Source organism: Mobula birostris, chromosome 7 (genome assembly GCF_030028105.1).
Source record: "Mobula birostris isolate sMobBir1 chromosome 7, sMobBir1.hap1, whole genome shotgun sequence".
NCBI classification, from domain to species: Eukaryota; Metazoa; Chordata; class Chondrichthyes; order Myliobatiformes; family Myliobatidae; genus Mobula; species Mobula birostris.
In genome coordinates, this window is record NC_092376.1 from 20,748,339 (window position 1) to 20,772,884 (window position 24,546).

General features: G+C 41.1%; 1 protein-coding gene across 4 annotated transcripts in view; it reads left to right on the top strand.

The window, feature by feature from the left end:
- tubgcp5 (tubulin gamma complex component 5) overlaps positions 1 to 24,546 on the top strand; it is an 81,139-nt gene that overhangs the window by 20,924 nt on the left and 35,669 nt on the right. For all 4 annotated transcript variants that reach the window (XR_011886552.1, XR_011886551.1, XM_072262711.1 and 1 more), the window contains 7 exons: positions 1,503 to 1,582; positions 3,807 to 3,942; positions 5,000 to 5,117; positions 5,269 to 5,358; positions 8,529 to 8,622; positions 9,249 to 9,495; positions 13,158 to 13,360. Coding sequence is in view for 2 of the 4 variants with exons in the window: in XM_072262711.1 (XP_072118812.1) it covers positions 1,503 to 1,582; positions 3,807 to 3,942; positions 5,000 to 5,117; positions 5,269 to 5,358; positions 8,529 to 8,622; positions 9,249 to 9,495; positions 13,158 to 13,360 (968 nt within the window). In the remaining 2 variants the exon portion in view is untranslated. The remainder of the gene's footprint in view (positions 1 to 1,502; positions 1,583 to 3,806; positions 3,943 to 4,999; positions 5,118 to 5,268; positions 5,359 to 8,528; positions 8,623 to 9,248; positions 9,496 to 13,157; positions 13,361 to 24,546) is intronic.

The window sequence follows — 24,546 nt, forward strand, 5'->3', positions numbered from 1 at the left end:
AATGCAAACCCAAAAAATGTAATTCCATCTCATTTTACCTTTCTGCTGTTACCATGCTATACTACCTTTCGAAATATGGCTTTTTGCAAACCTGTTGAAATTTAACTTATAGGGACTTTTTGATAATGTGTAATAAGTAGTTAGCACTCAAATTGTAAAAGGCATCAGAAGTGCTCGCTTCATCATATATATGTTCTGTTGAATTGGGACTAGATGATCTATTATTCTTAAAAGTACTGAATAGTACCTTGCCCTTTTGAAATCAAAATAACTTTTCCCCTGTGTGTAACTTTTTTTTATTCCTGCTTTCCTGATTTTAAGAGAAGCATGCAGACCATTTTTGGGAGTCTTAATTTTTACAGAAGTGTTTGCTGATTGATAGTCCTTCTCTGTTAATGTTCTTTAATCCTTGTGTTTATTATTTTAATTTTACAGACTTTTTATTTTATCCTTTTCAAGTATTTTTCTTCATTTCTATTGTAATTTTATTAATAAATGAACTTCTGTACTTTTCCAGACTTTTTAAAAAAAATGCTCCAATAATGTAGCAGAGTATTAGAGTAACACTGTTTCAACACCAGCGACCTGGATTCAATCCCACCGCTGCCTTTAAGGTGTTTGTACGTTCTCCCTGTGGGTTTCTCTCTACGGTTTTTCCCCACTCTCCAACGTCAGTTGGAGGTTAATTGGTCATGTGGGTGTAATGGGTGGTGTGGCTCATTGTGCCAGCAAGGCCTGTTACTGTGTTGTATCCCTTTTTTAAAAAAGTTGTATTACATTTGTTGCTGCAATTCCTATTGCGGACAATTGGTCTTACAGTGATATAAATTTAAATAATGTTATAAGTGCATGATTTGACTGTAATTCTCAGTTAAGAGGATAGATTCGTTAATAATGCTTCTTCAGAATTTTTCAGCTGAAGCAGCTTGCACTTTCTCTGAATGCAATCTATATGGGAGGATAAATGACGACTTTAAGCAGAGGACACTAAAAGCATGTTTATGTGGATGGCTTTCAGGGAATCCTGTGCAGTTTGAGGGAAAGGCAGCAAAGAGCAATAGTTTTGGAAGAAAATTCCAAATTGAAGGTTGGAGGAGCCACACGATTGATGGACTGAAGGTTAATATGGACTGCCATAAGTCTTTCGTGTAAAGGATAAACACAAGAGATTCTGTAGATGCTGGAAATGCAGAGTAGCACATACAAAATGCTGGAGGAATTCAGTAGCTCAGGCTGGAAAGGAATTAGCATTTGATGTTTGTGTAAAGGAATTTTGATTAAAGTGTTTTGTTCTCTAGAAACTCAATGGGGAATTAAGAGAGGGTGTGTAACAAATGGAGCCTATGTACCTAAAGTAGACAAAGTGATGAGACAATGTATTAGAGGGCACACTTAGAGGGTGGATATTTTATGATAAGGAATGAGGCAGAAGTGCAATTTCTAACTGAAGCCTTTTTTCACTCAATACAATTCTAAAATTAAAAGGTACTGTCTTTATGCAGTAAAACAAGATGATTTTGACTGGGGGAAGTACCTGATGGAAGGTGAAGAAATTGATATTGGTCCTTATCCAGATACTCCAGTGAGTAACTTACTTTCTGTCTTCCTTATTGTAGGTTGTCTTGTGCTGTTTTACTGTGGAATTAATGTGTTCTTCAGATCTGCTGAAGCCATTGTAGATGTGTGTTAAAAGTTCTGTGAGAACAGCCTGACAAGGTTAAGTTCACTGCCATCCATTTTGAACCAACATTTTAAGTTCACATTTTTCTCCATGACCTTCAAATCTTTTCATGCTTTCATTTCACCTAATCTCTGTTAAAGTTCCCTTATTTGTTTGCTGACTTTTCATCAACCCCCTTTTTTCTCTGTCCCATTACAACAAAATAAGCTTTTTGAATTGTGTTTTTTGGAATTCTGTCTATAAACTCCACCATCAAGATTTTTTTTCCTCTAACCTTAGACTACTTTATAAAAAGTGCTTTACATCTGAGCTTTGGTCAATTCATACGTGTTGTATATTTTTCTTTGTCTGTTTTCATCCCCATATTCCTACTTCTTCCTTACCAGTTGAGTTCAATGCTTTCCATGTACATTTTGAGCAGGAAAATTAAACGAAGGAGGTCTCCCATTCCCCTTTCTGAATCTGTTTCTTATATCTCAGTTGCAGAAGACCATAAGAGCAGAATTAAGCCATTCAGCCTATTGAGTCTGTTCTGACATTGCATTATGGCTGATTTTATTATCCCTTTCAACCCATTTTCCTGTCTTCTCCTTGTAACCTTTGACACCCTTACTAATCAAGAACCCATCAACTTTCACTTTGAATATGCCCAAAGTTTAATTAGCTTCTTCCCCATTGCTTTCAGACTTCTGAGCCAATCACCTTTTTCACATCTCCTTTATGGTGGTGTGGCCATGTTCTCAGACTCTAAATTCTACCTCTGTTAGTCATTCTGTTATTGTCACTTAACATTTCATTTTACATTATTTCAGATTGCGCTGCTGTACTTTGCAACATTTCATGATTTGTGCTGGACACTGTATTTATTGTATGTATTATTACCGTGTAGACGGTTTGCTGTATGAGCTTAATGTGAGCAAGGAATTTCACTGTACCCTGGTGTATATGATGATAAACCAATTTGAATCTGAACAAAATAGATTATTTCTATGATTGTTTAATATATACAGTGGATTCTGGTTAATTGGGACACATTGACCCAATTAGGCAGCTGCCCCAATGAGCTGAAGTTTCATGGAAATAGCTAAAAAGTTATTTAAAAAAGTCAAACTACCATTTAACTGAGTAACAAATTATGTATTTAAATGAAATACAGAACAAATTAGAATACTTACCAAAACTACTACAGTGCTATAAAGCTGTATATTAGTTCCCAGTAGTTATTGACAGTAGAATTAATCCATTGTATGCTGCCATGTTCATTTGATTGACTGTAAATGATCAGAATCAGTGCAGACACCTAATGCAGATAATTGACTGCCTTCAAACAGTGCTTTTGGCGCTTATGTACTCCAGATCTTCTCTGTAACATTCAAGGTGATTATCAATACCTTCAAATTCGTAATAGTTTCTAACTTGTCGAAGTAGTGGAATTGTTTCATTTTCACTCCCTGCTGTTTCTGGTACCTTCAGGCCAGAATGCTTGAAATTGCAGTGTACAGAACAGTTCTGAATTGTCTTACTGCTTATCATTCGCCACCTGTCAGTGACAAAATTCACTGTTTTTCGAATACTGCTATTTAAAAACTGTTCACTCTAAGCACGGTGTATTGTCTAATGGCCACACAACTGACACTGTACAGCTTAGGACATCAGAGTTCAATCCCAGTGACCTCCTTAAGGAGTCTCTGTGTGTCCTCCCCATGGAATGTGGGGGTTTTCTCTGGTCCTCTGATTTCCTCTCACAGTCCAAAGACTTATCGGATAGGTTCTTCGGTCATTGTAAATTGTCTTGTGATTAGGTTAGGGTTAAATCAGGGCTGTCAGGGATCGCTAGACAGTGCAGTTGGAAGGGCCAGATGTGCCTATTCTGTGTTTAATCAGTAAATGTTATAATAATAAATTATTGCGACATTCATGCAACTGTCACTAGTTAGAAAGTGTTCGGCGACCATTGCTTGTCCCAATTAAGTGACAGTATCCCAAATAAATGAAGGGAATCCCGGCTGTTTTCTCTATTTGTTTTTGTTCTTTAAGAGTTGCCCCAAATAAGCGGCTACCCTGATTAACCGATAGTCCAATTAACCATAATCCACTGGATTTATATACTTTGTTTAATTCTTAGGAGTGGTCCGAAGAAGAAAGTGAAGAAGAACTCCAAGAGTCTTTGAGTAGGGAGGATTCGGGTATTCAGGTTGACAAAACCCCACCAGAAGAGCAAGCACACATTAAGAACACAGGGCCCCATATCTCTTTAAAAGGTACGTGTAGTGGGAGTCTGAAGTTCAGGCCAGTATTTGATTCACTTGGGTTAACTGCTTTGAAAAGATGCTGTCCTCATTGGTTATTTAGCACATAGAGCTTTTCAGAACAGTACAGGTCCTTCGGCCCACAATATTGTACCACTCTTTTAACCTACTTTAAGATTAATCTAACCCTACTCGTTCACCCAGCTCTCCATTTTTTCTATTATCCGTATAGTTTTCTAAGAGTCTCTTAATGTCCCTGATGTATCTGTCTCTACTATCAGTCTTGGCAGCATGTTCCAAGCACTAACCTCTCTCTATGCTGTTTTTAAAGAAAAAACTCTGATCTCCACCTCCCCACTCATATTTTCCTCCAGTCACTTTAAAATTGTGGTAGTCTTTTCCACCCTGGGCAAAGGTCTCTATCTGTCCACTACTCTCTGCCTCTCATCATCTTGTACACCTTTATCATGTTACCTTTCATCCTCCTTTGCTGCAAAGCGAAAAGCCCTGGCTTGCTCACTCTATCCTCATCAGACATGCTGTCCAATCCAGGCAGCATCCTAGTAAATCTCCACTGCACTCTCTAAAGCTTTCCACATCCTTCCTATAATGAGGCGACCAGAAGTGAACACAATATTCCAAGTGTGGTCTAACTGGAGTTTTATTTATTGGTAACATAATCTCGTCCAGGTTGGGTGTGTTGATGAAAAGTACCGTGTATTTTCTCCCTGTTTTTTTCATTCTTGGAAAGAACAAGAGTTTTGAGTGTAGAGTGGGTGTTGAGTATAGAGTAGACAAGAAAGTACTCAATTGAGCTTGGCTGGAATTCTGTCTTGGCTTCATTGCCAAATGGAGAAAAACATACATGGAAACTGCCAGGCATCCTAATTTGTGTTTTTACTATATTCTTGGGGGCTCAAAATAACATACATGGACAAACTGATTGAAGCAAGTAGTCTTGTGCATTGGTTTAACAGATGTTAGAACGCAATTCCTTAGAATTATTATTGATAGAGTATTTGTCATCAAAATGTATTGTTTTGTTTAATGTATTTGCTTCTTGACTTAGCCAGTGAATCAGAAGTACAGTTGTGGCTGGATCAGCATGTGGTCACCCAGTATTGGACAAACAAACCATCGAAATTTAGTCACAGCTTTCACCTACATTCCAATTTAGCAGCTGTCTGGTAAGAAAGTATCTGCCACTGCTTTTTAGTAACTTGCTTTCTGGACGATGTTTAATGTGAAATGTTGACATAACCGAGTGTATTTGTACTAATCACTTAAAGTAGTTTGAATTTTTTATTAATATTTTTTGTTAATATTTTTTACCTCTAGGGAGCAGCACTTATACAATTCTGATCCGCTGTATTATTCAGATGATCGAAAATTTGTTACAGAAGCCCAAGTTATACGAGAAACATTGTGGTGAGTACCAGTTATTACTTCTAGGTATCTTGTACATTTCTGCAGCTGCTGACTTATTGATCTTGAATGCATAACTAATTTTGAGATTCACTTTCTAGAAATCTCACTGTCTAGTGATAATCACACAAGTCCATAGGTTTATACAACTTTTTCCACAGTTCCATTGGTTGCTGGTTAGCATACAATTCAGTTGTTCCAGTCTGGATCAAAAGGACCATTGGCAGCAGACAAAAAGAAGATTGAGTTAAGAAATTCAGTGGATTTAATTCCTGTATTCATTGTGTACAACTATTTTTCAGCACAGCTCTGCTATGACTATTGCATTTTCCTGTATTGCATTAACTTTGAACTGTTATGACTTCTTAATTGCCAATTCACTGGCATCTAAGAAACTTCAGTGCCATTTTTTTCATTGTGTTCAAGTTGAAGTTGGTGTCTAGCTGCTCTTGTAAATTAATTTATAATTGTCACATTTACCTTATAGTAAAACCTTTTTTGTGTTGATCAGAGATGGCGAAGCCTTTATGAAAAACATTTATGTATTACCTCTTGCTGTCATTCGAATGCTTTACTCCTACTTGTGGGCTTCCCCCAGCACAATCCTCAGACTGGAATGTGTGGGCTAACCATGACAACCATGTTTTAACCCTAATCTAATCATTGGACAATTTACAGTTGTGTGCAAAAGTCTTAAGCACCCTTTATTTTTTTAAAATAAATTTGGTTTCAGATGCCTGTTTTTTGCCTTCTGCATTAGTATGTCAGTAGAAAAGAGCAAATTTTCCAAAAAAAGTAAATGTTGCGTAGAAATTTGTATTTTATTAACGAAAGTAACATGTTAAGTCGTAGGCTACTGACCGTTCAAGTAAAAACTTGATTACCTTGTTGGTATGTAACCCAGTGCATGGTTAAACAAAGATAACAATTAGATGGTAATGAGTTGAATGAAACAGGTAAGCTGAAACCGAAATAAGTGTAGAAAGAATCAAACTGGGTAAAGGACAGCCAAAGAAAAAGATGAGGGTGTGGCAGATGTGACAGAACCTTCAAATCATTGATTCTTACACCACGGCAAGAGTGAGCATGGGAACAAGACTCAAGGTGGCCATCCTGCATCAGCAAGGTCTCTCCCAAGCAGAAATTTCATTCAGACAGGAGTTTCAAGATGTGCTGTCCAAGCTCTTCTGAAGAAGCACAAGGAAACTCAGTGGTCAGCCGCGGAAACTGAGCGTAGCACGAGAGAGATAAATCAAACTGATGTCTCATCTAAATCGGAAGAAGTCCAGCACTGCTATCAGCTCTGAACTCACAGAAACCACTGGAACCCTAGTACACCCCTCTACAGTTCAGAGAAGTCTTGTCAGAAGTGGTCTTCATTAGATTAGATTAGATTCAACTTTGTTGTCATTGTGCCGAGTACAGATACAAAGTCAATGAAATGCAGTTAGCATCTGACCAGAAATGCAAAGAATAGTGTTATTTACAAAATAACTGAGAATAAAAAGTAAGTGCTACAGCACACAAACATAAAAGTACTGAGTACAATATGGGTGCAATACTGCTTAGCGCTGTGATGTGAGGTTCAGCAGTGTCACAGCCTCAGGGAAAAAGCTCTCCCTGTGCCTGCTGGTGCGGGAGCAGAGGCTCTCGTAGCACCTACCAGATGGGAGGAGAGTAAAAAGTCCATGGTTAGGATGAGATGCATCCTTGATAATGCTTTCTCCCTGCCCAGGCAGCGTTTATGGTAGATGTTCTCAGTGGTTGGCAATTGGGTGCCGATAATCCGCTGGGCAGTTTTCACCACACGCTGGAGTGCTTTGCAGTCCGATACGGGACAATTGCCATACCACACTGAGATGCAGTTGATGAGTATGCTCTCAATGGTACAGCGGTAAAAGTCCGTCAGTATCCTGGGACAGAGGTGAGCTTTCTTGATGCTCCGCAGGAAATAAAGGTGCTGTTGTGCCTCTTTGATCAGGATGGAGGAGGTCATAAAAGAGTTGCTGCCAAAAAGTAACTCCTCTGAAGTGGAAACACAGCCAAGAGACGGATACACAGAAACACAAGGATAGGGATGCTGAACAATGGCAGCAAGAGCTCTGGACTGATAAATCAAAATTTGAAATTGTTAGCTCAAACAGGAAGTAGTTTGTCCATAGAAAAGCTGGGAAATGCAACATGGATGAGTGTCTGCAGCCAACAGTGAAGCACAGCGGAGGTTCCCTGTAGGCTTAGGGCTGTACTTCTGCAAATGGAGTTGATGATCTGGTCAGAATTAATGAAATCCTCAATGCTGAGAAGTACAAGCAGATTCTCATCCATCAAAGCAGTACCATCAGGGAGGTGTCTGGTCGGTCCCAACTTCATTATGCAGCAGGACAATGACCCCAAACAAATGGCCAAGATCATAAGGAACTTTCGTCAGCAAAAAGGGAGTGCAGCGTAGGTTCACAAGGTTAATTCCTGGGATGGCGGGACTGTTGTATGTTGAAAGATTGGAGCGACTGGGCTTGTATACACGAATTTAGAAGGATGCAAGGGGATCTGATTGAAACATATAAGATTATTAAGGGATTGGACACGCTGGAGGCAGGAAGCATGTTCCCGCTGATGGGTGAGTCCAGAACCAGAGGCCACTGAATAAGGGGTAGGCTATTTAGAACGGAGTTGAGGAAAAACTTTTTCACCCAGAGAGTGGTGGAAATGTGGAATGCTCTGCCCCAGAAGGCAGTGGAGGCCAAGTCTCTGGATGCTTTCAAGAAAGAGATGGATAGAGCTCTTAAAGATAGCGGAATCAAAGGTTATGGGGATAAGGCAGGAACTGGATACTGATTGTGGATGTGGATGATCAGCCATGATCACAGTGAATGGCGGTACTAGCTTGAAGGGCCGAATGGCTTACTCCTGCACCTATTGTCCATTGTCTACAAGGGCGGTCCTAATAGCCTAATATACGGGATGTCCCGGCAAATACGGGACTGTTGTCAACCCTATGTTCAAGTTCAACAGTGCGTGACAGGGAATGAGGAAAGGTACAGCTGACTCATATCATTTCCTCGAGGCCCGGTAGCTCATGCTTTGCGGCCTGGTGGTTGGGGACCGCTGATATGCATTATCAAAATATGTCTAACAAAAGATTATTTACATTTTAATCTATTTTTTGTGTATAGGTTGCTGTCAGGAGTTAATAAACTTTTCCTGTACACAGTGCATGATGGGAAAATATCAGTGAGAAATGATGTCATGGTGGCTCACCTGACCCAGGTAAATAACTTCTTCATTACTGAAAAAATTATTGGGCCTATCACTGCAAGTGACCGAAGTTTGGCTTTGTATGCAAATGTTTTGAAAAATCATCTTTGAATAAGAGTCCCTCTATTACTAGTGCAAGGTGTACTGTGGAAGACATAATATGCATTCATTTGCTTTGTTGATTTGACAAGACTTCCTTCTTTTGCATGTTTGCATGAATTTAAGTGCCTTTCTAAAAATATGTAAATACAAAAATTAGAATTAATTTAAGAATTCAAAGGCAAGTTCAAACAATTTTAAGTTAATCATTCGTTATAATTTAACTTAAAGGTGACTTTGCCTATACAGTTATCCTTAACTGGTTGTAACCCAGTATAGTCATATGATGAGCTGCTGTAAGCATCCCATTGCTTCTGAACAGAAGGCTACCCATTTCAGAACTTTGAGAGGAAAACTTTAGGCTGATACTCTTGACTGATAGGTGTAATGCTGCACAGTTGGAGATGTCATTTGTGGATTAGTTTATTGAATTTGTTTGTTTGATAGCGAATTAGCAGATAAAAAACAAGACTGGGCCAGAACATGTAGTTATTGATTTGTGTGAATCCTCTAACTTATTTCCCTTATCCTTTCCATAGAATTGTCTAAGAGCAGTATTGGAACAGATTGCAGCTTATGGACAAGTTGTTTTCAGGCTACAGAAATTCATGGATGAAGTTATTGGGCACAGCACTGAAAGCTGTTCACTTGGAGCTATTCCTACATCGAGAAAGTTTACTGAGCCACCTTTCCGAACATATCAGTCTTTTGTCTGGGCCCTGTATAAATATTTTATCAACTTCAAGGAAGAGCTTGTCAGCATTGAAAAGTGCATGATTACTAAAGGTATTTTATTCTTTTGAAATGTTAAAAACACTTTGTTTAGCTTCCAATGTTTCAGAAAATATTACTTTCTTCATTGTGTTTCATAACTATTTCAATCAGTCCATGACCATTTTCTATAAAAACATGCTTTTCATTGGATATGATCAGTAGCAAGGTACTGTCACTTTCTCAAATCTGATGCAGAATGACGAAAGAGTGGTGGAACGAGAAGGGTTGGCTCCAGTTATCCTGTTTTGATTCCATCCTCCAGTTCCATCTGTAAACACAAAAGTCTGCAGATGCTGGAAATGCGAAATAACACACACAAAATGCTGAGGAACTCAGCAGGTCAGGCAGCATCTATGGAAGTGAATAAACAGTCAACGTTACATGCCAAGAACCTATGACTAGGTGTTCCCTGAGTGTCCATTTTCTTTCCACATCATTAAAGTTCTTTGGATTTGTAGGTTAATTGCCCCTATAGTATACTTGAGCGGTAGAATCTGCAGGGAGTTGATAGGAACATGTGGAGATTACAGTTAGATTAGTGTAAATTGGATTAGTGTTCCTGTGGTCTCAGTAGGTGTCAATGGGATAAAGAATTCATCTCCATGCTATATGACTCTTTAAAATGATTCAAATGAAAGTGACAATTTTCCACAGTCAAACACAGCTATCAGTCTTACTTCAGTATGTGGTGGTTTGTTTTGTATTTGCATTGTAATCTACAAGTTCCAGTTGATGATTTTCTCAGTTTCAAGTTCTTTAAGTAAGAAAATTATCCTTGTACTTAGGTCCTGGCACTCTGACTACGTGGTGCTGCCAGTGGTGCAGTTTTCACGGGATCATCCAGTGGTTTTCAGCAGCCAGATGCTTGTGATAAATTGGGAGAAGAATGAGTAAAATAATGCAGTAAACTATATGTCTTGTTTCCAGATAGCAGTGCAGGATCCAAAATATCCCAAATTCCAAAATCCAAAACTGTCAGAAATCCAAAATTTTTTTGAGTGCTAACATGATGTCACAAATGGAAGATTCCACGAGGTTCCCAAGTGATGTGCAGGTCTCTGTGCACCACAAAAGTTACCTCACATATGTAACAAACAGAAGTTAGTGAAAAAATAGAAAAACACTGCATAAAGTGAAAAATTAGGATCTTGATCGTGTATTGAAAGAATGGATTCGTCAGCATCAGAGTGAACATATGCTACTTAATGGTATTCTGAGGCCTCCTTCAGTCAGAGTCGACCATGGATGTTGTGTCCTAGCTGTCTAGATATGCAAGCCTGGGCAGTACGATATGGAGGGTAAGCGGTTGCCCATGTAGAAAGCTACCTCTCTCCACGCATCTGATGAACCCAAAGGAACAGCAGAGACTGGGCATTTTGGTACCAACAGTGTTGTGGGAGTTGCTGGTCAACATTGAACTCTACGTAGGACTGCCTTAGGGACTCCAGTTCCAGATTTTTTCCTCGGGGTTTGCTCCCGAAGCCTTCCCCATGAGTGGATGTAGCCGCAAGGCAGCGGAGGTTTGAGATCAGAGCTTTCCTTTTCCTAGATGAACTGCCAAGCACAGCTGACAAGCCTCATCTGTCCGAAATGACTGGTTTTAAGGTGCCAGTAACCCGCCTTTGCCTCTTCTCCTGTCAGTTCCGCTGGGATCGTCGGTGATGAAAATTTTACACTAAATGGCTGCATCAGTACAGTGTGATAAACAAGCATAAGACAAAGACTGCTTACTGTTAGCATGTAAATTCAGAGTTGGAAATTATGGTGATCCCAAGCTATCTCATTATATTTTCCAAAATTCAAAATCCGAAACACTTCCAGCCCCAAGCATTTCGGATAAGAGGTACCCAACCTGTCCATTGTATCATGGGCAAATATTGTATACCAGATTAGATCGATTTTATTTGTAATGTGTACATGTTTGCCATGCTTTTGGTGGCAACAGAGCATGAACACAACTAGATCTTTCTGTCTCTGTCTCTGGAGACAGCTTATCCACTGATGTCTACTATAAGCCTACTGACTCTCACAGCTATCTGGACTATTCCTCTTCTCACCCTGTCTCTTGCAAAAACGCCATCCCCTTCTCGCAATTCCCCCGTCTCCGCCGCATCTGCTCTCAGGATGAGGCTTTTCATTCTAGGACGAGGGAGATGTCTTCCTTTTTTAAAGAAAGCGGCTTCCCTTCCTCCACTATCAACTCTGGTCTTAAACGCATCTCCCCCATTTCACGTACATCTGCTCTCACTCCATCCTCCCGCCACCCCACTAGGAATAGGGTTCCCCTGGTCCTCACCTACCACCCCACCAGCCTCCGGGTCCAACATATTATTCTCCGTAACTTCCGCCACCTCCAACGGGATCCCACCACTAAGCACATCTTTCCCTCCCCCCCCCCCGCATTCCACAGGGATTGCTCCCTACACGACTCCCTTGTCCATTCGTCCCCCCCATCCCTCCCCACTGATCTCCCTCCTAGCACTTATCCGTGTAAGCGGAACAAGTGCTACACATGCCCTTACACTTCCTCCCTTACCACCATTCAGGGCCCCAAACAGTCCTTCCAGGTGAGGCAACACTTCACCTGTGAGTCGGCTGGGGTGATATACTGCATCCGGTGCTCCCAATGTGGCCTTTTATATATTGGCGAGACCCGACGCTTTGCTGAACATCTACGCTCTGTCCGCCAGAGAAAGCAGGATCTCCCAGTGACCACACATTTTAATTCCACATCCCATTCCCATTCTGACATGTCTATCCACAGCCTCCTCTACTGTAAAGATGAAGCCACACTCAGGTTGGAGGAACAACACCTTATATTCCGTCTGGGTAGCCTCCAACCTGATGGCATGAACATCGACTTCTCTAACTTCCGCTAAGGTCCCACCTCCCCCTCGTACCCGATCTGTTACTTATTTTTATGCACACATTCTTTCTCTCAGTCTCTTTTTTCTCCCTCTGTCCCTCTGAATATACCTCTTGCCCATCCTCTGGGTCCCCACCTCCCCTCCTTGTCTTTCTTCCCGGACCTCCTGTCCCATGATCCTCTCGTATCCCCTTTTGCCAATCACCTGTCCAGCTCTTGGCTCTATCCCTCCCCCTCCTGTCTTCTCCTATCATTTTGGATCTCCCCCTCCCCCTCCAACTTTCAAACCCCTTACTCACTCTTCCTTCAGTTAGCCCTGACAAAGGGTCTCGGCCTGAAACGTCGACTGCACCTCTTCCTACAGATGCTGCCCGGCCTGCTGCGTTCACCAGCAACTTTGATGTGTGTTGCTTGAACACAACTTACTAACCCATACATTTTGGAACTGTGTAGGAAACTCACGTAGTCACAAGAAGTCATACAAACTCCTTACAGACAGCAATGGAATTGAACCTGGGCCATTGGCGTTAGAAAGCTCTACGTTAGCTGCTATGCTACCATGCCACCACTGTCTGGTCTTCAGCTTTACCTATTTTATTAACTTCAAAATCTTAATTGATCTTATTGTTGAGCATTAATTTAATTTTTCCTGGTTTCTACATTGCATTCATAGGATTGAATACATACTTATTGAAGGCAATATATATATAACATTTTATCCCTTCTTTTGCAGACTTTGGTTTACCAATTGGCTATCACCTGCTCCTATGTTATGTTACTTATTGTGTGTATGTATTTTTGTTTTAAGATGAGACGGTTACCCTGGCAGCAGTACTTGAGAAACTGGCTCCTCGATTGTCACAACTTAAGATGCTTCAAAGAGTATTCAGCACAGGAGTAGCAGAGGTTCCGCCCGATACTCCAAATGTAATAAGAGCTTCCCATTTACTGAATACACTGTATAAAGCTATTATTGAATATGACAGTGTAGGAGAAGCTGCTGAACGGACGGTGAGTGCATCTTTTATTATCACATAGCTGGGTTGCGAGGTAGGTCAGGACTTTTTTAAAAAAAGTAAAATACAAGATTTATGTAACTTTACTTTCGTTCCCACGTGTAATATTCTCTTCCTTTTTTGGGAAGTTGGTGATCTATGGCAGGTAATGACCAATGGACAGTTTTTGACAGGAGGTGCTGTTGAGGTGGATAACTTCACTTGCCTCAACTCTGAACTGATTCCATAAGCTATGGACCTACTTTCAAGGACTCTACAACTCATGTTCCGGTTTTATTTATGTATTTATCTGCAGTAGTGTGCAAAAGTCATAAGGCACCTATACTGTATATACAGTGCCTGGTAAAGGTATTCTGCCCCCAATCCTTTGTTCACATAAGTAAGTATTAGAACCAGGGATTTTGATCAATTTAACTGAGAATTTTTATTTGTGAATCACATGTTCCCTTTTCACAGCAGAGCCCAAAAAACAGGAAATTGTGAATCATGGAAAAGCTAAAAATTCAAAAACTGAAATGTCAGCAGTTCAGAAGTATTCGTCCCACTTTGCTCAGTATTTAGTTGAACCACCCACCTCTCACAGCTATTACAGCCAGCAGTGTTTGTGGATAAGTGTCTGTTCGCTTTGCACAATGTGATGGAGCCAGGTTTGCCCATCCTCCTTGCAGAATTGCTCAAGCTGTGCAAGTTTAGTTGGGAAGTGGCAATGGACAGCAATTTTTCAGTCTTGCTAGAGGTTTTCGATTGGGTTAAGGTCAGGACTCTGACTGGGCCACTGAAGGACATCAATTTTCTTCATTTGAAAGCAGTCCATGTTTATTCTGGCAAAGTGCTTTGGTTTGCTGTCGTTCCTCCGCAGTTTAAACTTCCTGGCAGAGGCCAGTAGGTTTTTATCCAGCATTCCTCTTTCCAATAATCCTGACCAGATTTTTAGTCCCTAATACTGAAAAGCATCCCTTTAGCATGATGCTACCTCCAACATATTTTACAGTAGGGATGGTGCTACCTGGCTGATGTGCAATACAGGTTGACCACCAATTTTTCAGGACCCTCAGTTCCTGAGCCTTGCTGGATTAATGTTTTTGCTGGATTCAAAGAGGTCATGCAATAATATTGGCCCAAATGGATTGTAGAAGCTTAAAAAGGATTATTAATTACACAAAAATTAAATGTAAATTTATTAATTACTGTGCTTACAAAAATGGTTGCTTCTCAGTTATCTTTTTAAACATTTCATCCAGCCGAAATTGTTTCATGTGTTTTAATCTCTCCCTGTGTATTTTTTTTCTTGCATCAAATAAAAATTCATTAGCTCTTGTTCCTGTCACAAAGATACATTTCTTTAACCCTTTGATTAAATCACCCAATGACTCAATTAACTTGTCAATAGTAAATCTTTCAGTTTCATTTGTTTCATTATCATTGCTGCCATCTTCATTCCTTGCAGTGTTTTTATCAGCATTCAGAGCACTTGTCTATAATTCCCAAATCCATAAGGTGATGCACAACAGGTGTTTCGTCATCAACAGTTATCCACTTACGTAGATTTTCTTCGTTAAGACTACTTGCCATATTTTTGAAAGCGGGTCCTCTCACGCTTTTTGCATACGCAGGCAAATCATGAACAACTGCTTTCTCCTTCGGTACACAAAATCCTGTAAAATCATCTTCAAGTTTTTCTTTAGGTGCAGTATCAAACATCAAGGCAGGTCACATCTTATTTCAGGCAACACACATCAAAGTTGCTGGTGAACGCAGCAGGCCAGGCAGCATCTCTAGGAAGAGGTGCAGTCAACGTTTCAGGCCGAGACCCTTCGTCAGTTGTTCACAACTTATTTCAGCCATTTTTTAGTGTTAAAGGTTCTACCTTCTCACACCCTTGAGCAATGAACCAAAGAACATCTTTCATGTTAAATTCTTTAATAAATGTCTGTACAGAATTGCCAGCATTCACCTCGTCATGAAAAGTGAGTGATACTTGGCCTTTAGAGAGCGCAGTATTCCTTGGTCTTGGTGTTGGATACGGAATGTACAATTTGGTGCCTATTACACTGTAAAACATTCTTATACAGGAGTTCAACTTTGGGGTGAGCTGAACAGTTATCCAAAATAAGAATTTTGCAATCTGTGGGTAACCCTACAGATGTGCAATGTGCTCTGGCTCTGGCACAAAATATGTTTCAAACCACTCTAACATAATATCGATGGTAATTATTTGTGCGATATGCTACCGGGACATTTTAACACCTTTCAAGCCCCTTAGGGCACTTACTCTTTCTGTGAGCACCTGCTGCATTGGAGCACCCTAAAATGGTAACTCCTTAGATTGATTGTCATAGTCATAGTCATACTTTATTGATCCCGGGGGAAATTGGTTTTCGTTACAGTTGCACCATAAATAATAAATAGTAATAAAACCATAAATAGTTAAATAGTAATATGTAAATTATGCCAGTAAATTATGAAATAAGTCCAGGACCAGCCTATTGGCTCAGGGTGTCTGACCCTCCAAGGGAGGAGTTGTAAAGTTTGATGGCCACAGGCAGGAATGACTTCTTATGACGCTCTGTGTTGCATCTCGGTGGAATGAGTCTCTGGCTGAATGTACTCCTGTGCCCAACCAGTACATTATGTAGTGGATGGGAGACATTGTCCAAGATGGCATGCAACTTAGATAGCACCCTCTTTTCAGACACCACTGTCAGAGAGTCCAGTTCCATCCCCACAACATCACTGGCCTTGCGAATGAGTTTGTTGATTCTGTTGGTGTCTGCTACCCTCAGCCTGCTGCCCCAGCACACAACAGCAAACATGATCGCACTGGCCACCACAGACTCGTAGAACATCCTCAGCGTCGTCCGGCGGATGTTAAAGGACCTCAGTCTGCTCAGGAAATAGAGACGGCTCTGACTGTTCTTGTAGACAGCCCCAGTGCTCTTTGAATCCTGAGGGAACATTTTTGTCTTCTGTTGCTAACGTTTTCCGAGGTGTGCATCGCCAGTATAATGCAGTTTCATCTGCATTATGCACCTGCTCAGGACTGAGATTTTCGTCAGCTATGAGCTTTGCAAATTCATCCACGTACTCGGTAGCTCCTTCATGGTTTGCAGAACATTTTTCTCCACACACTTTATGCGTGGAAATTCCATGGTGCTTCTTAAACCTTTGAAGCTATTCTTCACTATATGTTCTTTAACAATTTAGCTTGGTTCATTATCATACTACCGGATAAGTCAACTCCATCATTCTGGAGCTGGTGAAACCATTCAGTCATCACTCAATCATACTTAGTGCTCCTACCAACTTTTATAGATTTTCTAATGCTCATTTGCTTTAGCAAATCACCATTTGCATTGAGTTGCATTTTTTTCTTTTTGGTGCTTTATGTCATACACACTTGACGACCCAATGCCATATAAGCCACACAGCTTACGCACAGAAACACCTTGGTCCAGCTTTTACAACATTTCAACCTTCTCTTAGATCGATATGGACTGATGTTTATGTTTGATACCGCCACTGGGACTTGTATTTATTTTAGAAGCCATAGCTAGCGTGAAACGCATAAAATAAGCATAAAATATTGGAACTACCACCAATGAGTGCAATGTAAATAATAAAAATAGTGTGCTTTTGTCAAAATGAGTGTCGCCACAGATGGCGCTGCGTGCACCTCACACAGTGCCATCTGGTGGCTGCCCAGTAAACGACATCACATAATTTCATCAAAATTAAAAGAGTATCAAACCATCAGTTTCCAGAAAATTGGTAGTCAGCCTTTATTGAGTTATGCCACATATACTACTTAGTCTTGAAGCCAAAAAGTTCCACTTTAATCTCATCTGAACTCAAGACCTTTCTCCACGTTTTTACAGCATTTGCTAAGAGATGCTTTGCAAAGTCTTTCTGGGCAAGGATGATTTTCTTAAAGCTAGGGCTTCTTTCTTGCCACTCTTTCTAAAATACCCTTTTTGTGCAGGGTCTTTGGGATTGTAGAGCCATGAACTTCATTTCCAGTTGCAGCCACTGACTTTTGCAGCTCACTCATGACAGTTGGCATCACAGTATCCTCTCTTACAAGTGCCATTCTTCTCCAGTGATGAAATTTAGAGGGGCGGCTTGACATAGGCAGTGTGGCTGTGGTTTCATATTTTTCCCACTTTTTCATAATAGACTGTACTGAACTCCAAGAGTTGTTTAGTGCCTATGAGATGGTCTTGTACCCTCCCCAGACTTGTGCTTCTCTATTATCATTTCCCTGACTTGAAATTGAGTGGGTTGGTCAGGTAATATGTAGTATTGCACCTGAGGAAAGTTAGCTTGGTAATTACAGAGCAGATGAATACTTCTTCAACCTTACAATTTTGGTTATTAATTTTTAGTGAATTATTGACAGGTTTTGAAATTTTTCTTTTGATATGATGTTTTGTAGATTAGCTTAAAAATCATACTTCAATATAAAATTTAGATTTAGAAAATGAGACAATAAAATGTGAAAATAGTTGTGGGGGCTGAATACTTTTTCAAAGCACTGTATCTAGGGTGTGTAAGACTTTTGCATAGGACAGTATATTGGTTAAAAGTCCCAGAGGCCCAATCAGTGGGATTCTGGAGGCCCAGTCAATGAGAACGGAACACAGCAACAAGGTTTCTCGCAGGTTGGCGATGCTTGTTTAAAAGGAGAGCTTTGTTGGTGTTTGGACATTCCGGAGGCCCAGTTAGTGGCAGGAGCAGAGCGTAGCGAATTAACTAAAAATACAGAAGGGACAAGCAGGGCAGCTGTTATCGGGGTGGCTATTGTTGGGAGAAAGCTGGTGGTGAGAGTAGGAGTGTCAGGCTTTGACTCAAAAGAGGCTTCGGCTCGGAAGAGGCATTGGCTCTGGGTAAGTTTCTGTTAAGATTCCTTTTTTTTTATCTCTGTCTTGCTGTACTCCATGTAGTAAATGGCTGTTGTGTGTTCTTCATGCTGGATGTTGGAGTCCTGAGAGACCCAGAGTCTCCCAGAGAACTACATCTGTGTGAAGTGCATCCAGCTGCAGCTCCTTGAAGATGGTGTTAGGGATCTGAAACAGCAGCTGGATGACCTTCAACTTGTGTAGGAGAGTGAGGAGATAATCGATCAGAGTTGCAGGGAGGTAGTCTCCCTGAAGTCACAGGAGGGAGGAGCTGGGTGACTGTCATGAGAAATGGAAATGTGAATAGGCAGTTAACACAGAGCACCCCTTAGGCCATTACCCACAAAAATAAGTATACAGTTTTGGATACTGTTGTGGGTGATGACCTCACAGGGGAATGCCACGGAGACTGGGTTACTGGCACTGAGCAGAAGGTAAAAAGGGGACCAGTAGTGATAGGGGCCTCAATAGCCAGAGGAACAGCCAGGAGGTTCTGTGGATGTGAACAGGACACCCAGGTGGTATGTTGCCTCCCAGGTGCCAGGGACAGGGACAACTCTGATCACATCCACAACATTTTAGAGCGGGAGGGAGAGGATCAGATGTGCTGGTACATATTGGTACCAGTGACAGAGGAAGGGAAAGCAATGAGGTCCTGAAGAGAGAATTAAGAGAGCTAGGCAGAAGACTGAGATGCAGGACCTCCAGGATAGTAGTTTCTGGATTGCTACCTGTGCAACGTGCCAATGAGGGTAGAAACAGGATGATTTGGCAGATAAATGCGTGGCTGAGAAGCTGGTGCAGGGGGCAGGGCTTCAGGTTTTTGGATCATTGGGATCTCTTTTGGGGGAAGTATGACCGGTACAAAAAGGGACGGGTTGCACCTGAACCAGAGGGGAACCAATATTCTTGCAGGCAGGTTTGTTAGAGCTGTTGGAAGGGTTTAAACTAATTTGGCAGGGGGGATGGGAACCGGAATGAAGGGGCTCAGGATAGGACAGATGGTAGAAAAGCAAAGGTAGCGTGCAGTCAGACTGCGTGGAAGGGCAAGTGGACGATAGGACAAAATTGCAGTCAGCAAGGTGAGTATCAGTGCATTAGGGATGCAAAATCAAAAAGGGTAGCAAATACAGCACTCAAGGTGTTATATTTCAATGCACAGAGTATAGGAAATAAAGTGGATGATCCTGTTGCACTATTACAGATTGTCAGGTATGATGTTGTGGCCATCACTGAATCACGGCTGAAGGATTGTTGTAGTTGGGAGCTGAATGTCCAGTATTACACATTGTATTGGAAGGATAGGAAGGTAGGCAGAGGTGGTGGCGTGGCTCTGCTGGTAAAGAATGGCATCAAATCAGTGGAAAGATGTGGCATAGGATTGGAAGATGTTGAATCGTTGTGGGTTGAGTTAAGAAACTGCAAGGGTAAAAGGACTCTGATGGCAGTCATATACAGGCCTCTCAACAGTAGCTGGGATGTGGACCACAGATTACAACAGGAAATAGAAAAGCTGTGTCAAAAGGGCAATGTTATGATAGACATAGGAGACTCTAACATGCAGGTTGATTGGAAAATTCAGGTTGGTAATGAATCTCAAGAGAATGAATTTGTTGAATGCTTATGAGATGGCTTTTTAGAGCAGTTTGTCATTGAGCAGTTTGCTGTTGAGCCTACTAGAGGATCAGCTATACTGGATTGGGTGTTATGCAATGAACTGGAGGCTATTAGGGGCCAGTGATCACAAGTTCAACTTGATATTTGATAGGGAGAAAGTGAAGTCTGACGTAGCAGTATTTCAGTGGAGTAAAGGAAATTACAGTGGTGTGAGAAAGGAGTTGGCCGAGGTAAATTGGAAGGAGCTTCTGGTAGGGATGATAGCAGAGCAGCAATGGTGTGAGTTTCTGGGAAAAATGAGGAATGTGCAGGACAGATGTATTCCAAAAAGGAGGAAATACTCAAATGGCAAAATAGCACAACTGTGGCTGACAAGGAAAGTCAAAGCTAATGTGAAAACAAAAGAGAGGGCATACAACAAAGCAAAAATTAATGGGAAGAAATAGGATTGGGAAGCTTTTTAAAAGCCTACAGAGAGCAACAAAAAGAATTAGAAGGGTAAAGATGAAATATGAAAGCAAACTAGCAAACAATATCAAAGTGAATAGATAGTGAAAGCTTTTTCAAGTATGTAAAAAAAAGAGAGATGAGAGTGGATATAGGACAGCTAAAAAATGAGGCTAGAGAAATAATAACGGGGGACAAGGCGATAGCAGATGAACTAAATGAGTATTTTGTATCAGTCTTCACTGTGGAAGACACTAATAGTGTGCCAGATGTTCCAGTGTATGGAGGAAGAGAAGTGAGTGCAGTTACTATTACAAGGGAGAAGGTGCTCAAAAAGCTGAAAGACCTAAGGGTACATAAGTCACCTGGACAAGATGAACTGCACCTAGGGTTCTGAAAGAGGTAGCGCTAGAGATCGTCGAAGCATCAGCAATGATCTTTGAAAAGTCATTGGACTCTGGCATAGTGCTAGAGGACTGGAAAATTGCAAATGTTACTCCACTCTAAGAAAGGAGGAAGGCAGCATAAAGGAAATTATAGTCCATTTAACCTGACCTCAGTGGTTGGGAAGATGTTGGAGTCAATTTTTACAGATGAGGTTATGGAGTACTTGATGACACAGGACAATATAAGACAAAGTCAGCATGGTTTCCTTAAGGGAAAATCATGCCAGATGAAGCTGTTGAGGAGATTACAAGTAGTATAGTTAAAGGGGGTGCAGTGGATGTTGTATATTTGGACTCCCAGAAGCCACACATGGGGCAGCTTACCAAGTTAAGATCTCATGGCATTACAGGAAAGTTACTGGCATGGATAGAGCGTTGGCTGATTGGTAGGAGGCAGTGAATGGGAATAAAAGGATCCTTTTCTGGTTGGCTGCCAATGACTAGTGGTGTTCCGCAGGGGTCGGTGCTGGGACTGCTTCTTTTAATGCTATATATCAATGATTTAGATGATGGAATAGATGGCTTTGTTGCCAAGTTTGCAGATGATACGAAGATTGGTGGAGGGGCAGGTAGTGTTCAGGAAATGGGTAGGCTGCAGAAGGACTTAGATTAGGAGAATGGGCAAGAAAGTGGTAAATGAAATAAAATGTTGGAAAATGCATGGTTGTGCACTTTGGTAGTAGAAATAAATGTGCAGACTATTTTCTAAATGGGGAGAAAATCCAAAAATCTGAGATGAAAATGTACTTGGGAGTCCTTGTTCAGAACACCCTAAAGGTTAAATTGCAGGTTGAGTCAATGGTGAGGAAGGCAAATGCAATGTTAGCATTCATTATAAGAGGTCTAGAATACAAGAGCAGGGATGTGATGCTGAGGCTTTATAAGGTACTGATGAGGCCTTGCCTTGAGTATTGTGAACAGTTTTGGGTTCCTCGTCCAAGAAAAGATGTGCTAGCATTGGAAAGGATCCAGAGGCTCTACACAAGGATGATTCTGGGAATGAAAGGGTTATCATACGAGGAACGTTTGATGGCTCTGGGTCTGTACTTGCTGGAATTTAGAAGGTTGGGGGGGCGGCATATCTCATTGAAACCTTTCAAATGTTGAAAGGCCTAAACAGAGTAGAAGTAGAAGGGATGTTTCCCATGGTGGCAGAGTCTAGGACAAGAGGGCACAGCCTCAGGATAGAGGGACGTCGATTTAAAACAGATGCGGAGAGAGGGTGGTGAATTTGTGGAATTTGTTGCTATAGGCAGCTGTGGAGGCCAGGTCATTATGTGCATTTACGGCAGAGATTGATAGGTTCTTGATTGGACATGGCATCAAAGGTTACAGGAATGGGGTTGAGGAGGGAATAAAAGGATCAGCCATGATTGAATGGCGGCGCAGACTCGATGGGCCAAATGGCCTAATTCTGCTCCTATGTCTTATGGTCTAATGGTCTAAAATAGGAAGGTGGTTGGGAACCAGAAACTAGAAGCTTTGTATTAGCTCAATAGTATTATTATTTGGTAACTAGGAAGACGTGAACGTCTTGGGCACCCTAGCTATCTATATATCTGTATGCAATCTATTTTATCTGAATTTCATGTTGTTGTCATCCACTTTGATAATTTCAGTAATGCTTCTGATATGATCACTTTACTATTTTCATGCTATTCCTTCCCACCGCCCACCAACAAGTTTATGAAATGCATAATTTAGACTGCACTAGTTACGGGGCATGGTATCTTATTAACTTGTTTGCCATTTTTCCTATTTTGGAAAAATGTCTGAGTAGCAAAGGAGATGATCATTTGTAGCTGTGCAGTGGAGTGAAATAATTTTTAAGTTACTTGTTGTTCTACTGATATTGAATTAAAGTGTGATAACCATATTACAGAATATGCTGTGAATTGGAACATGGAACATACAGCATTCGAGCGCAGTATAGACCCTTTGGTAATGTTTTGCTGACCTTTCAACCTATTCTAAGATCAATCTAATCCTTCCCTCCCACAGAGCCCTCCATTTTTCTATATCATCCATGTGCCTATCTAAGATTCTCCTAAATGTGCCTAATATATCTGCCTCTACCACCACTCCTGGTGGTATGTTCTATGTACCTATCACTCTGTGAGGGAGTGGACTTAACTCTGACATCTTTCCTGTACTTTCATACAATCTCCTTAAACTTATGACCCCTTGTGTTAGTCATTTCTGCCCTAGGAAAAAAGTCTCTGCTTATCCACTCTATCTATGGCTCTTATCTTGTATACCTCTAGCTTCACCCTCTCTTCCTCCTTCGCTCCAAAGAGAAAAGCCCTAGCTTCTCCACCTATCCTCATAAATCATGCTTTCTAATCCAGGCAGCCTGGTAACTCTCCTCTACACACTCTCTGAAGCTTCCATATCCTTCCTATAATGAGGTGACCAGAACTGAGCAAATATTCCAAGTGTAATGTAAGCAGGGTTTTCTGGAGCTGCAACATGACCTCATGACTCTTGAACTCTGTTCCCCAACTAATGGAGGCCAAGATACTATATGCCTTCTTAACAACCCTATCAACTTGCATGGTGATAATGAGAACTCTGTGGACAGGCAACTTAAATATTTTAAGTTGTGTTCTACTTGTAACATAAAACTGCATTTGCTCCTTCACGCAGCTTGTCGAATCACAGTGGTGCTTTCTCCATCCTCTTCATAGCTTCCACTCCCACCCCACCATGCCATCTGCAAACTTGGAGATATTACATTTAATATCCTCATCTAAGTCATTGGAATGTGAGGGGAAGGAGAATGGAATGATGCTGCCTTACGAATCCAACTGTGCAGGTTCAGTCCTAACCTTTGGTGCTGTCTTTGTGGAGTTTGCACATTCTGTATCCTTGTAACCTTGTTGGTTTTTCCAGATGCTTGGCTTTCCTTGCATTTCCCAAAGGCTCGTTGAAGTCTTGAGAAACACATACAAAATGCTGGAGGAATTCAGCAGGTCAGACAACATTGATGTTTTAGGCTGAGACTGTTTATTTCCCTCCATAGATGCTGCCTGACCTGCTGAGTTCCTCCAGTACTTTGTGCATGTTGCTAAAGGTCAGACACTTTTGTCAGTATGATCACTCTGCCCTTTTAATTGATCAGCTCTTAAAAGCAATCCCACTGTTGTGGAGTAAATAATTAATTACTCTTATTGATTCTTGGGTTAAGCGGAAGGATATTTATTTTAACCATTCAATAGTGTGAGTGGCTCATTTGGGTTGCTGGATGCAATCCTTGTCCTACGACATAGAACACAGTAAAGCACAACACAGTACAGGGCCTTCTACCCACAAATGATAAACCGACCTATATAAATTTACTCTGTGATCAATCCAATCCTTCCTCCTACACAGCCCATGAACCTCCATTTTCTTATAGCAATGTGTCTATCTGAGAGTATCTTACAGTCTGTAAAATTTAAAAAAACATGTACCTCTGACATTTCCCCTAAGCTTTTCTCCACTCACCTTAAGTGGATGTCCACTTGTATTGGCTATTGATGCCCTGGGAAAAAGGCTGTCCACTCTATACCTCTCATAATCTTATACACCTCGATCATGTTGCTTCTCATCATCCTCTGTTCCAAAGAGAAAAACACTAGCCTGCTTACTCTTTCCTCATAAGACCTCTCTCATTCAGGCATTATCGAGGCAGCTCTACACTGCATCCTCTCTAAGCTTCCACATTCTTCCTTTACTGGGGCAACCAGAACTGAACACAATAAGTGTGATCTAACCAAAGTTTTATAGAGCTATAA